Genomic DNA, 17,859 nt, shown 5'->3' with positions numbered 1-17,859 from the left:
ACTCACACACACACACACACACACACACACACACACTACATCCAGTTTAGCGCCCACTGGGAGGCAGGCTTAGTGTGAGAAGTCTTACAAAAAAAACTGTAAATGTGAAATCTCATTAGAAAGGAGCCTGCCTCTGCTCTCTCAGGCCTTATGTAAGTCCCATTCAGCAGATGACTGGTGCTGACAGTGATACTATCAAAGGCTTGGCCCACCAGCAGCAGGTTCGAGAGAGAGAGACCACCCACCCCACATCAGCCAGGAGGGGTGCTGGGGGGCGCAGGCCAGATGGAGGCAGATGAGCCTGAGGGCTGGAGGGCTGCCTGAACCCCACACTCCCTGGACATCTGGCCCAAACAGACACACACACACACACACACACACACATACAGTAGACGCACATACACTACCAGTCAAAAGTTTGGACACACCTGATTGAATGTACTATGTTTTTCATTATCTTAAAGCCATTTTGATCTAAAGGCTTCTGCTTAAATGCTTTAAATTAGTTTCTTAGACAAATATAAATAGTGAAGTTGATCCTATGTATGAATTTCTTTCCAAAGTCTTTGCCTTTCCATCAAGGCAAAGGGCGGCTACTTTAAAGAATCTAAAATATAAGATAGTTATAATTTGTTTAACACTTTTTTGGTCACTGCATAATTCCATTTGTGTTATTTCATAGTTTTGATGTCTTTACTGTTATTCTAAAATGTGGAAAATAGTAAAAACAGAGAAAAATAGGGAAAAAAAGGTGAGGGGAAGAAGGGGCATCGAGTTGCTATGAATTGGCATCATATAATTTCGCTCTCTCTCTCTGCTGCAGACTGTGAATACACTTCACTGAGGCGGACAGACTCTCTCTCTCTCACACACACACACACACACACCCACACAGATAACATCCCCAAACACATTTACAAGCCATCTGTAAAAACCATTATCACTCTCACATACCCTTGAGTTTTGGCTCCAGGCACATTATCATTAGGCACGCATGCAGACACATACACACACGCACTTGAAAGACACCTTCACAAATACACGGATTTTCCCGGAGTCAAAGTGTTGAACGGAAAGTGACAAGCGGTATTACAGACAGGCGCGCACGCACTGTTTACAGCCTCTCCATCCCAGCCTGCCTCGGCGCTGCTCTTGTATACACCAGCAGCAGCAGCAGCTTAAAAATAGATGAGAAAGCCTGTGGGATAAAAGAAGCGAAAAACATCACCACATACCGCTATTTTTCAACGCTTTCTACAGGGGCAGTGGCCGTCTCCGAGCTCAGTGGAGAGACCCTGCTGTTCAAATGACAAATGACCCACGCTGACCTGTGCCACGGGACACACCTCTGCCGGCCAAACACATCAGCCCAGGAGAATATTAGGCTTGCTTCGTGGCCACAGAGTCAATTCTTAATGGATGTTACACTGTGTATGAAAAGAAAAAAAACAAAGTCTTTTTCCGCTCCTTTTTTATAGGCCTCTAGAGAGGGATCTTGGACTCCAAACTCAAGTGAAATATGATATATGAAAACTCAAACTTCAATATAAATAGATACAGTTGTGTAAGTGCCAAAATATCTCCCTTTATACTGCGGTCCTCACTTCCAAGTGCCAGCTTACGGTGTACCAAATTCAGTGAAGGAGCTACAAAGCATTTCGGGTGAATCGGAGCCAGTTTACTCTCCATCTGTCACTGTTAGGGCAAAGCCAAGTGTTGTTTTCAGCCTCACATATGCTTTAACTAAATGCATATTAAGAGGGTTTGGGGCTAGGAACCCAATTCTCTGAGTACAGGATGTTCAAATTTTAATAAACTTCCCATTTCATGCCATCAACCTGTAACTTCTGCCTTTAGCAATTTAGCAATATCAACACCGAGTGCCGTTCTGTCTCACAGATAAATATTTGCATGAATAGCATGACTGAAATCCATGCAGGACAGAGGGAAACACGGCATTAGCTTCTCTCTGTAGCTCTCTCATGCTTCCTCCAAAGCAGGCGTACTCTTTCTCTTAAAAGCAATTACTTTAATCTTTTCTGTCACAGTTGGCCTTAATTATTTCTTCTTTTTCTCTCTGGTTTTAGGGGAGGATTGCAGGAAGCAGATAAGAACACAAATTCCTCATTCAAAAAAGTATTATACGTTCACATAATGAAAAATTCATCTTACAGTTCTGGGGAGTTTCAACATCCTATGGGTCTGTGCACAGAAAAGAGGTAAAATATTTGGATAACAAAGACAAATTCTATCAAGGTGTAATACATGAGAGGATAAGAGGAGAGAGGGTCAGCTGGGTCAGTAGCATGTCATTTCCTTGCGGTTAAGAAAAGTGTGCAAAGTGTATGTTCGCAATGCATTCCCAAACCAACAGTTGGTATATTGCAACTGGGAAGAAAAATCTTCAAATCAGTTCATTTTATTATTCAGCTTTAGTCAGCACAATAATCTACACATCCAGTGTTTTGACACAAGTCTTCTTCATCAGCCGTGTTCACAAGAGAGCGGTTTCACAGACTGAAAATCTTTTTAAATTAAGATCTCCACTGAAACCTGGGTAACACTTTAACTGAAGAATACATCTATGAAACAGTAAAATGATATTCATAATCAGTCACTCTGCAACGTCACTTGGTTGTTAACACACATAAAACATCCCATAAACTGCAGCCATGACGGGTCACATGTGTTAATCTCAACACATTATAATGATTTATGACTGTATGCTTTCTGTAAAGAGTTAACCATTATTTGTTTTGCTTAAACTTTATTTATCCAGGAAAAGCTGTATGCACGGGTTCATCAGCTTGCTTCCCTAACCTCTAGGTCAGTGGTTCTCAAAATGGGGTTCGGGGACCCCCAGGGGTCCTTGAGGGGATTCCAGGGGGTCTCCAGCAAAATGAACAGTTCAATTTCACTATATTTCATTAGAAATCATCCCGATCGGAGAATGTATAAGAATGACTGTTCTAATCACAGGTTTCACTTTCACCACTATTATCTCCCTATGTACAATGTGGACAGTTAGATAAATCTAATCTAGATCAACAACAAAAATCCTACTACATGGTGGTTTCTGGAACAAAATCTGATCAAATGGGAGTCCATGGGCCTAATGTGTGTCTATTTGGGGGTCTGTGACATGAAAATGTTTGATAACCCCCGTTCTAGGCTGCTGCACCCCACATTATCTAAGAACAGGCTTTTGAAACGGGACCTAACCGTGCCGCTCCTCCTTCTTATTAAGGCAGCAGAAGACCTTAGATCTTCTGTGTGTCTGGGTGAAAAGGTTGTGTGATAGGATGCACGTGCACCTCCCCAACCTGTTACCCAGAGTTCCCCGGGGCACCAGAGCAATTACCCATCACCCTCCAGCTCCCACTCCTCTCCTCCCAGCATCCTCTGTTTCCCCCGAGACCGACGACCCGCTGCTGTCATTTATCTCACTACACACAACACGAGCCGGGGGCCGCGGAGTGAGAGGGATACAGCTTGAAATACCCGTGTGTAAACTACCGGGGTATCCAGGGCAAACGCAGAGTAAAATTAGAACTGACATTTTTTAACCTTTATTTGCTCAGGGAACGTTTGCATGCATGTTGTTTTCCAGCAACGTCTCGCTTCACCGGGGAGCGACCGCAGCAGTTGAGGGTTAAGTTCCTTGGGCTCCTTGACAGCGGTTTTAGGGAGGGGAGGCGGTTTACTCATTCACTTTCCCTGCCGTGTTACACATCAATACAAGCAACGCCTTGCTTCATATTCATACAGTTACATGCATTCACACCTGGCAATCTCCAATCCTCGAGCTGAGCTGAGCTGCTCCATAATCACTTTCTCCTGTGGGTAACAACAAAATCTGTTATTACTGTACTTTTATCTACAGCATATGTTGGAGTTATGGAAAATAATATTCAAAATACACGTTTTTGGCCAGACACACAAAACTAAGCAGTAAGTTCATATTCATAAAACCTGAAAGTATTCCTTCACATTTATAGATTGCTGAGTTGGCGTCTTTATCTATATGACTGACTGTTAAGAGCTTAGAAATTCAGTTTGAAAACATCTATTCACCACCCATGGTTGACTGTAGTTGGGTATTTTGTTTTTCAAAATAAAGATCACATTTCTCATGAACCCGTTGCTTTCTGTTGCAGAAGAGGATGTCGCCATTAGTCTCCGTGGTGTCGCTCTGTGTTTTGAAGAGCAAGAAGAGCATCAGGACCGATGACAGCCAATATAACCTGAAGTTGAAACTGTGCATTTAGAATAGTGGAACTGGAAGTTGTATTATTTGCAAAATAAAAACGGTTCCTGCTTTGTACTGTAAAACAAATCTGGCCAATTTCCCCTCGAAATCCCACGCAACGGCACACAATGTAAAATGCAGCGCAGAAGCCAAGAAGCTGCCAATCTTACGGTCTCGTTTGTTTTTGTTAATTATACCAATATCTCAAAATTATTTATTGATGTTAAAATGAACAACAGAGCACTTCAATGTGGTGCTGTCCGTCAGAGAGAAACCCCTCAGCGCTGGGCCTGGAGCCCAAACCCAAACTTTTCTGTTGTTGCTCCTGTAGGAAGAAGTCTACGGGTGACGCCTCACTTTGTAGACCTTTTTGTGCAGTAAAAAAAATCCAGAGAAACCAGCTATGGACTAACAGAGCCGTGTCTGGAAGATGGATGAAGAGAGGAAAAGCAAGAAGAGAATTTGGAAATGATCAGGGAATGAAGAGATCTGAGCATCACTGAAGAGTCGCAGCCTCAGTGTGAAACAGCGGTCCATGTTCAACCCTCATGACAATGTTATCGTTCACTTGCTCACTTACATGCATCTTCTTGTACTATATGTAAGGTTATGTTAGTCTTTTGTAAGTCTTTTGTCGGGATTTGTAATTCCAGCCACCGTTGCCACCGTTACTCTTATACTATTAATGTACTGTTATTCTTTTAGCGACATGCCATTTCATATTTATTAACAAAAACAGTAGCGCCAAACTAAATAGAGAACAGATAAAAAAGAAATCTCAAATTCTGACAGTGGCTACTGCTGCGCTGCACGACCTCTGACCTCCACCTGTCACTCCATCCTTGTTCAATTAGCGGCCTTCTGCTGGCCTCTGCAGTAAGTGCAGCCAAGAAAGCTTTTTACTGCCAATCTCGCAGGCTTATCAGAGTCGTAAAATGTCAACCACCCACTCTGTTGCCAGTAAAAAAGGAGGAAAAAAAAAAACAGCAGTCGGAGGCGGAGATGACAATACGGAATTATGACACACGTCCTTTCGTGCACCTGTTGGTGTGTAGATTTGTACATGAAATTCACAAAAGGACAACGGCAAATCTTTCCAAATTTACAAATTTATTACAATGATTTATCCACATACCTGCAGTCCTACATATTCCCCTGATCAGGAGGCACTGCAGCATCATGGAGAAAACAAATCATGACAGTTGGGAAAAACAAAACAACAACACAAAAAAATCTTTCTTTCACAAAGTTTCAAGTAACATCTGGATTTCATGAAATAATGAATCAGTAACGTCTTTGTACTGGCACACGGGACTAGAGGAGGGCTAGTGTGCATAGTGGTGGATTACTTTCTCACTTGAACCGATTCAGCGTTGGCGTACAAGTGGCATACTGGAGTTATGAGATAGGTAGGCCTGGAAAGTATTATCCAGCAAATGCCAGTATGCTTTGTTGTTTTGTATAACTTTGGATGGGAACGGATGGGATAACATCAATTAGTCAGACGTGGATCCACAGTATCCATGTTCTTCTCCATAGTGCCACCAATGTCCTGGATAGAGGCTGAATGCAAACCATAGTGCATAAATTTGTGTATCAATGTATTTATCAAAATGTAAATCTCAATCGTGCTGTACATTTACCCCCATCTATCTTTTTAGCTAGCAGCGCTACACATGTAGGAAGCGCTGGCTGCATGTATGTGGGAAGCGCCGGCTGTGGCTACTGCTGTTTCTGTGCGACTGCTGAAAACCCCGTCTGAAGGGCGGGACGCTTTTGCTGAAAGCTGCAATATTTTCTTGCCTCCGGCGCTCGCAGCACTAAAAAAAACACACTACGCTCACAACTGCTGGGAATGTGCAACAGTGCGACCTTTCCTTCCTGAAAACGGCGAGAAAGAGAAGCCGGTGCGGTAAAGAGAGGCTCCCGGCGGACGCGAGGCCTTAATGCTATTCTCTCTCCACTCAAGAAAATATAACCGCTGTCCTAACGAGTAGGAGGAAGAGCAGAGGTTCCTGGGAAAGATCTGTAGCTCCCAGGGACGAACGCGCAGGGAAGAAAGGAAGCTACTGGAACATGCTGATCGTGCTCCGTGCTGCACGGCCGCCCGACTAGAAACTGGACTGTAAAGTGTCAGGGAAGAGAAAGGTGATGGGAGCCACTTCCAGGCTCGACTTAAACAGTGCAATCCCTCCTCAGCGCTGCCAGCTGGCTATAAAAATCGAAGCCATTGACATTTATAATCGCGACCGTAAAGGAGGAGGGGAAATACCGAAGGATCTATGTACATAAAAAGAAGCAAAAGGAACACTTACAGTAAAGGTGAAGGGGAATGGCAAAGAAACAGCGCGGAGGAATCGATTCTGGCAGTCGGGGCTGATCTCGGGGGGTCAAGCCGATGAAATGAAAAGATACACAGCGGAGAGAAAGGAAAGCAGGGAGACAGAAAGTTCAGAGGGGAATGCCCTGAGAGACGGGGCAGGTATCAACTCTAAAGAAACTGTCCAGCCAACGGTAAAAACAAAGCTTGCGTGAAACTCAATGCGGATGGGAATAAAACCCTCCAAACCCTGCTTTCCTCTTTATTTCTCCCTCTGGAGCTGTAAGTACTCACTCTGTTCATCCTACCTCTCTCTCTCTCTCTCGCTCTCTCTATCTATCAGCATCCGGAGATGTCTTTGGTCTTGTTGCGGCGTTGGAAGCGCGTGTCGGCGGGGTCGAAGCCCTGCTCGCGGGCCCCGAACAGAGCCCAGCTGGGAGTCTTGGCTACGTAGTCGAGGGCCGAGAAGCTCCGCTGGCCGCCGCTCTCCTCGTGGGCCTGGACCAGCTCCTGGAAACGCTCGTAGTCGATCCACGTCCACCACTCCCCCTCCACCTTGAACTGCGCACACACACACACACACACACACACACACACACACACACGGGAAACAGAGAGAAACAAGGTGGCAGATGAGCTAGCAGCAGTGATCTAGGCAGTGATCACAGAGCTATATCAGGGTATCTGCAGGACTCACAAAGCCAAATTTAACATTTTTCACGCTACCTGGAATTACGTTGAAGACCAATTTAACAACCAAAATAAACACAAATTTGTCAAAACTAGCCTATTTCTGAATGAACATATCTAATGAAAATTCTGAAACTAGTACAAAAAAAAGGACTCTAGGAATTTAATTATTTAAGGACGTGATGCAGAGTTCTGTTTATTAATGCAGATGCAATGAAAACAAAGCATTTTGTATTAACACTGTTCTGCATTAACCTAAAGAGTCATCTGTAAGGCAGCAGGAAGAGCAAGTACTGTAATACAACATGAGACTATAAAACTGACGCTACTGCCGGTCCCACTCGCATCCTTTAGTGAAACTAAACAATTCATGGTATTTATTTTGTTTGCCTTACTTTCCAAGTCTGCTTCGACTAGATGTCGCTGAATGTAAAGAATCACTTAATACCCCAACACCAATACTGTCATTAAAATGAAACTTAAAAACAAACTGGTCATTACATAGTGAAAAATAAGACCTCTAAAACTGCATTGAAGACATTTTGATACTTTTTTAAGGCCTTTAAAGTGATGTTGAACTTGTGTAGCTTCCTGACCACGATATAACCCCAAAATCATTGATTCTCTGTTATCTGTTGCTCCGGGAGAGACGACTGGAGAATTCTTGTTTTTTTCTCTCTCCATTCCAACAAGTCCTCCAACCCATACGACCACATAGGTCGTCTGTTCCTACCCTCTAATACGACCCACAGGAGCGTTTCTCACAAAAATACGTGAAATGAAAACGACCCACAGGAGCGTTTCCAACGTGATCTCACAAAAATATGTGAAATGAAAACAACTTGGGTTATGGTTATGGTTAGGCAACTAAAACAACTTGGTCAAGGTTAGGAAAATGGTTTGGTCAGGGTTAAATTTAGAAACGCTGGGAATCGAACCCCTCTCGTCGACATCGAAGGCAAACGTATACGCCCGTCCGCCATCCCCGACCACAACACCCTTACTTTCCACCGTGTTATTTCAATGTTGAGAGAGAAACGTGACAGTCACGTGACGTGGACGCAGACCAACGTAGCACATTGTTGTTATTTACACGACCGCTAGAGGTCGCTTAACTTTAAAACGTAACTAGAGGTCGTAATAAGCTGTTGTACAAACGACCTATGGGGTCGTTTTTTGGGGGAGGACAGGGTCCTCCATTCACTGCCATTGCATGGTGAAACCAAAATTCTTCTGACCACATTTTGGTGTTACACTTGTTCAAACGGACAGGTTTAATAAACATGAAGAAAGCGATTCAGTTAACCACACATGAGCAACAGTACTATTTTTTTTATGTATTGTCAGAATCTGCTTTGTTCATGTTTGTTTATGTGCTAGAAGTGTGATTTTCAGACCTGTTTCACAGTGAAAGGAGAGAGAAACAATTCTCCAGTTGTCTCTCACAGACCGGAGCAACAGATAACAGAGAATCAACAATTTTGGGGTTATATCATGGCCAAGAAGCTACACAACCCAAGGTACTGCCAACGTTCAACACCACTTTATATTTAGATAATTTACTTTTTTTTGGAGGACCAGCACACACTTTATATCAAATTCTAGAGACAGAGAGAAAGAGAGATAGAGAGAAAAAGAGAGAGACTAACCAACAGGCAGACAAAAACACAGAAAAGGGATCTGTGTGTGGATTGTGAATCAACACAAAGAATTGACCTCCTGTTATCCCCTCTTCCTTACTTTAAAGACGGAGAGATAATCAGGTGGAAATACAGCTATTACCCCTGAAAAAGCGCCTCGCTCCACATCTGCCATTTGCTGTTAGTTTAGCCCTTCTTTAACCGTCTGGGGAGTCACTGCTCCACCTCCCCTCCTCTCCTCACATCTCTCCTTTTATCAATCACTGCTCCTTACTCCTTCTCCCTACTCCCCATCCATCTCACTAAGGAGAGAATGGGACGGAGACACACGTACAGAAAGAGAGTGGAGAGCTGAAATGTGTGTGTGTGTGCTTATTTGTGGGATACAGCAAAAGAGAGAGAGAGAAAACATGGCATGGCTTGTGTGTTTGACATTGAGGGCACAAGCCTCTCATGTCATTGCACCCCTCTAATCTTGCTTGTTTTCCCAACCCAGCACAAAAGGTGAGAAGGAGTTAGACCCTACTTTCCCAGCATGCAACAGCACTCTCCAGCTGTTTTGATTGGCTGTCAGACAGATGGAACATGGCAAGACACAGTGCTAAGCTCCGTGTTCTCTGTAAAGCTGGGAGAGAGAAAGAAAGATGGAGAGGGGAAAGGGAGAGGTCTAGTGGTTTGAACCAACAAAATCAGGACACTCAGCCTTTCTTCTGAAGTTAAGTTTAGTTAGGGCGGTATGTTTTTAAAAGTTTGGCCTTTAAAATGGTCCGTAATGCCTTTCTGAGTTCACTCCTGGGCATTGTTGGGAGGTTTTTGATAAGCTCTAACTGGATGCAGAATGGCACTAAGTTATCACCGGGGACGAAGGTTAAGCTTTTAGCTTTCAACGCTTTGCATTTCAAAACTGTTTCAGGTTCACAGCTCCTTTCGCCTTCCCCCATGTGTGCACTGGGGCTCTCGGTTTAAACTTCTTAAGACTTCTCCAGCTGCTTCCGCTACTTCTCCAACTGGAAAAAAACCAACAGCTAGCGTTACATTGCTCACTTCCTTAGTCCTGAGAGCGGCTCAAAAGCAAAAATGACAGAAAATACACTCTGGAAGAACTAACATTTATTTGTCCAAGTAAAGACTTTTGGAGACGATGGCCCACTGAGGGAGTAACGGCATTAGGCGTTAGAGCGTTAGCCATTAGATGCCTTGTGCCCATCTCAACCATTAGAGAAAAGCTACCCGTTGCAATGCTAATGAGGCCTGAGAGAGAAAAAAAAAGTGAAAGCAGCGCCTGTTGGGAGTTAATGTTTCTGGTAATGAGGAGGGATGCTATTTGTTCAGCCGGCATCGCAGCAAACAATTTCAGTCTCCAAGCAACAAAGCGAAAACTGTGCTGTCTGGAAAGAGTACAAGACTGCCTGTTGTTTTTACTAACAGCTTCTTTGCTAAGGATCACTGAGGACACTAAGGACAGCTTCTTCGCTAAGAACGACAGGAGGTGCCTTGATGTATGCTGCATGCCGGTGCACTCTACTGTACTTTCACACACACACACACACACACACACACACACACTCACAGAGAAGAAAAGATCACCGTGCATTTCATCTACTCTCATCTCAGTCTCAAAACACACACACACACACACACACACACACACACACCTAGTCCACAGATAGCAGTGATTTGTCAGTGAAGCAGGCTTTTAGGAAGATCGTTCTCTGGGAGGTGATGTCCTAAGCGTGCTGTTTTCATTACACTGTCATCTGAGAGAAACGGGGCTGGAGGTGGATGGAAAAGGACGGGGAACGGGAAAAAAGATTGGGGTGAAGAGGAAGGGAGGGAGAGGAGGAACAGGGGAGATGAAAGACAGAAAAGGGTGAGAGGGAGAAAGCAGAACGAGGGGTGAGAGAGAGAGAGAGAGAGATACGGAGGGAGAAATGCCTATCAATAGGGAGATCCCAGGGGGTGAGCGAGAGCTAATGATGATGATGTGTCAGTGCGGCGAGGATCTATCACTGTCCGCCGCTATGAGTGATCTCACTCGCTCTCTCACACGCTCCCACAGCTCTGATGTCTTTTAAAAGGACCACATCAAACAGTGATATCGTCCAGCTGGAATTGGAAGATCTGAGGACTGTGGAGTAAGCACGCAACACACACACACACACACACACACACACACGCACACAATGAGAATGAAGTGCCTTCCTGCGATGTGCTTTAAAACATCACTCTTACGTAACATTTTTAGTTAACATAAAAACCTTGAGGACTTAACAATGGCTCTCCTCCTGCTGGGACGCTGGCTGGCTAAGCTGTTCAGGATGCTGCACACTCCAGCAGGAAAACAGCACACAACTTTAAAATGCCTCCAGTTCCCAAACCCTGCTGGATTATTGATGACCGCCCAAAGACAGCAGTGTGCTGGTGCACATGCGTCTGTAAACATTTACACAGAAAGCAAGCAGGGATGCATTCACACTTGAAATGCACATACCCTTTAATTTCACTCTGGTAATTTTAAAAAAAGAAAGCATGAGCGTGTGTACTTGTGTGTCACACTATGTACAAATTGACACACACACTACCAGTCAAAAGTTTGGACACACCTGATTGAATGTTCTATGTTTTTCCATTATCTTAAAGCCATTTTGATCTAAAGGCTTCTGCTTAAATGCTTGAAATTTGTTTCTTAGACAAATATAAATAGTTGATGCCTGTGTGTGAATTTCTTTCCAAAGCCTTTGCCTTTCCATCAAGGCAAAGGGCGGCTGCTTTAAAGAATCTAAAATATAAGATAGTTTTGATTTGTTTAACACTTTTTTGGTCACTGCATGATTCCGTTATTTCATAGTTTTGATGATGACTATTTTTCACATTTTAGAATAATAGTAAAAATAAAGAAAAATGTGGTGTGTCCAAACTTTTGACTGGTACTGTACAAGTGCATTTATACTTGACAACTTGATAAGTGCATGTGTGTATGCATATAAATGTGTGTACATCGAGACACACACTGGGAAACAAGCATAATTAGAGGTGTGTGTGTGTGTGTTTGAAATTGAAGCTCCTCAGCTAAGGCTTGGCCCGCCTTAAAATACCTTTATAGATGCTTAAAAAGCTTAAAAGGACTTGCTGAGTGCAAAACCCTGTTCATTCTTCTCACGGTCGCTAAGCCGGAGCTATTAGTTAACAGGCAGCTAGATCCTGCTTTAGGGCATCGAGCGCTAATACTGCAACCTGCATGTCTGAGAGCGAGAAATGGAAGGAGATGGAGAGAGTGTGTGAGTGTGTGTGAGTGTGTGTGAGTGTGTGTGGATAAAGCAATACTGACAGCGGTAGGCGTGGAGGTGTAAATGAATTAAGGCGTCTGAAGCAGTGGCACAAATAGCCACTGTTATAGACCAAGGAATTTGCGTTGGTGAGAGAATAATAAAGAGATGGGAAAAAAGAGAAGACAGGGGGAGGGGAGGGAGGGGGGGAAAGGAAAGAGGAAGGTGGAAATCAATGCAGTGAAATATTGATTGTGGCCTTGCTAGCTGGCTAGCGTGTGAGAAATGGAGAGGAATAAAGCCAACAACTGGCTTTTTAACACCTTTTTTTGTCTCAGGGATGTGTGGGTGTGTGTGTGTGTGTGTGTGTTTGTGTAGCTTGTGTTTTTGACTTTATTTTGCAGTCAAAATGTCCCCGTAAGAATAGAAACACCTGGAAGAGTGTGAATGTGGGTGGGTGTATTCGAGTGCGACCTGCAGACCTCCGTAGCACCCACTGGTGAGGCGGCTCTGCCTGTAGGACAAGGCTAAGAAGAGGGATGGACCAGCAGGTGATGATGAAGATTATCATCATCATCATCATCATCATCCTCCTCACTATCAGCATCACAGGGAAGGAGGCTGGGCAAGTATCTGTGTGTCTGCACATGTGTGCTTTTCAGTGCATTGAGCATTTTCAGTGTGCAGTAGAAAACTTTCATTGTGGAATGGATAATTATCCCTGCTTTTACCAGCAACTGAGAAAAGTACTGCTGTACACAGAGCCTCCACAACATATTGGTGTCAGTTAGCAGCATGTCATTGTAGCATCAACAGCACTGAGGTAAACAGAGTTAATACTCAAATAATTATGTAACTAGACACATCACAACAAAGCTCCAGCAAATAAAAGCGGAGGAGGATTAAGAGCACGAGTTTGGCCACTTAATCATAAAAACTGTGATAACACACATCCTTCCAGCTCTTACACAGCATTTGTGTGTTTGGGTTTGGGTGTGTGTGTGTGTGTGTGTGTGTGTGTGTCTGGATTGGATTTCTACTCTGTCAGAGAGAGCCGAGACGGCAATTAATCATCATTCATTAATTATTGATGGACATTTGGCTTGGCGTAGCCCACCGATGACTGATACTTGCTGGGGCGGGTGAAGGGGCGGCTGAGCCGCTGCCAGGATAAACTGCACTCATCCTTGTGTAGTTTGGCCTCATGAAAGTAATGCAGACAGGAGAATAAATAATAAAAGAAGGAGAAATCAAAAGAACAACTAAAAGCCAGGAGCTTGCAGTCATGTTTCTTTGCTGTCTGGGAAAACTACTGAAAGGAACTGGAGATAAAGGGTGTGTGTGTGTGTGTGTGTGTGTGCATGTGTGTGCATGTGTGTCAGAGAGGAATTGATGCAGAATTGTAATTGATGCAAGGAAGAGCACCAAGGTACACAGAATTCATTATTATGTGGGAGGGGATGCTTATGCAGTATGCATTGTCTGGGTAGCCCAGATACCCATTCATGCAGGAACATGCACAAACACACACACACACAAACACACACACACACACACACACACCATTAGATGAGTCTTTACGATGATGAAAGACAGAGTTTCTGAATATCTGAATATGCAAGTAGACATTCAGTAAAGTTACAGTTTTGTAAGGAAGGTGTGTCACCGAGTCCCTGGAGGCAGAAACTAAAGCATTAATGCAGGAACATTGCATGGATGATAAACACAACAGTGGCTCAAGCAAACAAGACAGACAAAAAGTCCCCATGTCACATGGGTTTTTTTTAAATTTTTTTTTACAGTGCGCTACAGACCAGATGTGAATGAATGAGTGAATATCGCTAATGTCTTAAGACTTAAGTGATGAATACTGATACGTTGGGAATGCTAATATGTGTATTGAAGAACAGCAGTATCCAGTTAGCTGTACCCAGAAAATATCCATCAGTCTGTTGCACCTGCTGAACCTGTGTTCAATCGTAAATTAATAATTTGTAGTTTGTCTCCTGTACTCACTGCACAGGCATAAATGTATAACTATACTATACTGTATTATTTACAGGCAACATCAGTACCGTTAATGCAGTTAGCCCTAATGCAATTTCCCTATCATATCAAAAACATTATTTATTTTATAAGATAGCTAAAATTGTAGTTTGGTTCTTCATCTGTTGAGTGTCTAATTTCATACTGCTGATGTAAACCGGGCTGGACAAGTTTTCTCATCTATCAAATCACTGCACATGTCAAGGGCTATTTTATGGAAGACTTAACATCTAGTAGGGTGTAGATGTAAGTTTTTAGTTGTAACTTATGTCTGCGTTGGAACTATTTCAGTTGGTGCAGCTGATACAATCTTTGTATTGCGTAAACTCACTTTACCTTCAAACTAGCCGGCGTTAAAACTTAAATTTACCTGGTGCAACAGACTTAAGTGAGATCCACTGAAGCCAGAGGATTTTACCTTGGTGTGAGCGATGAGCAGACAGTTGGAGTGCTCGTGTTCGCAGGCGATCTCATACTGAGGCAGCATGTCAGCCAGCTGCTGGACGAAGGCGACCACCTCCTGGTGCCAGGGGACGTTGGCCATGGTCAGGCTGCTGGCGGAGCTTTCCCCGCAGTACGTCACTCCCTGGGCAGACAGGGAAAACCATCAGAGCCAAGGAAAAGAAAGGGCTTTAAACTGGTGTATTGTTCTCTGTATTAACCCACGGAAAACTCTGTAAGTACACTACCAGTCAAAAGTTTGGGCAGTGACCAAAACAATGTTAAACAAATCAAAACTATCGTATATTTTAGTATCTTTAAAGTAGCCGCCCTTTGCCTTGATGGAAAGGCAAAGGCTTTGGAAAGAAATTCATACATAGGATCAACTTCACTATTTATATTTGTCTGAGAAACAAATTTCAAGCATTTAAGCATAAGCCTTTAGAACAAAATGGCTTTAAGATAATGAAAAGCATAGTACATTCAATAAGGTGTGTCCAAACTTTTGACTGGTAGTGTATGTAATGAAAAACTCCCTACTACATAATATAGTAAGAAGGGTGCAATAACACAATGTAAGCAGAAAGTGTACAGATGTAATTTCCAAGCTCTGTGTGTCTTTCTCTGTCTCCACACACACACACACACACACACACACACACACACACACACACACACACACACACACACACACACACACACACACACACACACACACACACACACACCATTTGCATTACAAACTAAGGATCCAGTTTAAGACCTCAAATACTTTCAAGTGTACCGATGCACAGGCTCAATTTATAATCCCCACCCGGTATCAAAGATGCAGCCTGGACACAATCTGATCATGGGTTTGATTAAAAGAGAGCGCTGTTATGACAGGACATCAATCAAAGCTCAGCATCCTGTTGGTGCACAGTCTGCGAATGGAGGTTTTGGATAGGCTGTCCACCGTACGCTTTACTTGTGAGTAGATTGCTGGTTCAAGTTCCGGACCTGCAGGTCAAATCTGGCCAGAGAAAGGAGAATGAGAAATTCTCTCCTCCCTAACCTGCAACTACAACTAGCTTGAGCACCTGCAGTGTTTCCCACAGGTCGTCAGTTTAGTTCAGCAGCTTGAGGGTTTATTGACATTTCATTTAGCGAGCCCAGCAGCAGCTCATATTTTTTCCAGGTACTAAAGTCTCTCAATCCAGAATAAGATAATGGAATTGCAACTTTAGCTGACTATTAAACTTCCATCTGATTATCGAGGCTACAGTATGTTTCAAACTGTCTCTCCGTTCAGTTTGTGTTGGCACAGACACACCGCGACTTGAAGGAACACAGATGAGCTGCATCATAGGTGCAATGAATTATGGCCATTGTAGTTCACTAACTTTCTTGGTTTAGCAGCATTAAATCTTGATTGTTTAGAAACTACATCATACGGCTTCATGCATCACGGCACCCAAAATGAATCCAAAACAAAAATTTACTGTTAATTTACCTGGGTGGGCCGCCCCAAATATTAACATTGTATGGAAAACACTGACCTGAGCAAAGCACTTAACTCTCTGTGGAGCTGCTCAGTAGCCAGCAGCAGAAGACTGTGGTTGTACTGGGCAGCTCCCAGTGTGAATGAGTGTAACAGTAAGAGTGTAACTGTATGAGTGTGAAGCAAGGCATTACTGGGAAACAGCATGCATGCTCAGCAAACAGAAGTTAAAAATGATATTGTTCATTCAGATTACAATGCAAAGGAATCCTGACAAATGAACCTGGAATATATGAGACGTATGGATAAAACTGTGACCAGTCAAGAGCTGAGTGACTGAAATACAATGACTATCCTACACCTCTCAGTGGAAGGAGCCTGCGAGATTTTGTATAAGGAACAGCATAAAGAATAAGAATCAGAACAGAAGTTATGACTCAGTTGTCACTTGGTCTTGTCAGTTTTCTGTACACACCAATAGCTTTTCCTATGAAAAAATGAATGAAAGTAATTAAATAAATGGGCTGGCTCCATTTTTCAAAAATCATACTGGCAGTCTGGAGCATGTGATTGACAAAAACGCTTCACGCAGAGCAACAATCGGCAACTATCACCAGTAATCTCCGGATTTCACACATCATTTCCCATTCAGTGAGAGAGAGAAATGGAGTGGGAAGTGAAAAACCATCCGGCCTTGGCCACAAAATCAATCAAAACAGCAGGCTGGACGTTGAGGCTTTTCTGATCAATAGCGGCGAATCTGCTGGGCTCAAAGCAAAAAAACATTCTGAGCCTGAAATGTTCCTGACTGATGGAGGGGTGGGGGGGGGGGTGGGGGGGTGTTGTCAGCACACTGCACCATCGCACCATTTATTTCTCTATTTCTCTGGGCACGGTTTTCTTACAATTTACTCCTAAACCGTGCCCACGGATTAGTAAACCATGCGCACAGATTTGTAATATCTACTTGATAACATCAAAGAGGGACTTTTAGGCCTATATACAGTGAGCCAGAGCCATTACACACAGCTTGGCATACATATAGTGAGCTGTAATAGCCATTAGGCACCTAGAGCATATGTGAACCTATTTACTCCCTATAAATCATGCTTGTAGAAAAAGCATGTTAATTAAATTTTATATGCAACTCTGTGGGCCACTGTGGTGTCCCTGTTTGACGTTATCAATGTACATATTACAAATCCGTGTGCACGGTCTACTAATCCGCGGGCATGGTTTAGGACTCCGTGCGCACGGTTTACTAATTGGAGGGCACGGTTTACTATTCCGTGCGCATGGAGCCGTGCGCGGTTTACCAATCGGTGCCCGTATGGATTTCCACATCAATTATTTTTTTCTTACCAGGTGACCCCCTCTGTAGAGAACAGCCAAAGCAATGCCACATTTTTATGCTGAATGACGATTGTAAATTGCGAAAGACAGATCACGTTCCGGTCTGTCATTGCTGCTGGAGCGGCAGCTGTAACTGTAACGCTCCCGGTGTGGTCAGATATCGGAGTGTGCGCATAGCGGCGTTGTGTCTGGGATTTACTGGAATTTTTTTTTTTACCTTTTTTACTCCTGTCTCAGTGAGGCGTGTATCTCCACCAGCTTTCATAAACTTCGTTTCCATATTTCAGCTGTGCTACACCACGAAATCGGTGCTACACTGTGATAGAAAGTAGCTTGCTGTTCATTGGATAAAAAAAAAACTTGCTCGCATTCCA

The 17,859-nt window shown here is 43.4% G+C and overlaps 1 protein-coding gene across 1 annotated transcript in view; it reads right to left on the bottom strand.

Annotated features, from left to right (window-relative positions):
- Positions 1-5,342: 5,342 nt before the first annotated feature.
- tyw1 (tRNA-yW synthesizing protein 1 homolog (S. cerevisiae)) overlaps positions 5,343-17,859 on the bottom strand; it is a 71,129-nt gene continuing 58,612 nt past the window's right edge. The window contains exons 15-16 of the mRNA XM_071905895.2: positions 14,630-14,797; positions 5,343-7,130 (exon numbers count right to left, since the gene is read on the bottom strand). Of these exons, the coding sequence (XP_071761996.2) occupies positions 6,909-7,130; positions 14,630-14,797 (390 nt within the window). The 3' untranslated portion in view covers positions 5,343-6,908. The remainder of the gene's footprint in view (positions 7,131-14,629; positions 14,798-17,859) is intronic.

This window comes from Centroberyx gerrardi, chromosome 6 (genome assembly GCF_048128805.1).
Source record: "Centroberyx gerrardi isolate f3 chromosome 6, fCenGer3.hap1.cur.20231027, whole genome shotgun sequence".
NCBI lineage: Eukaryota > Metazoa > Chordata > Actinopteri > Beryciformes > Berycidae > Centroberyx > Centroberyx gerrardi.
This window is presented reverse-complemented; position numbering and strand designations above follow the sequence as displayed.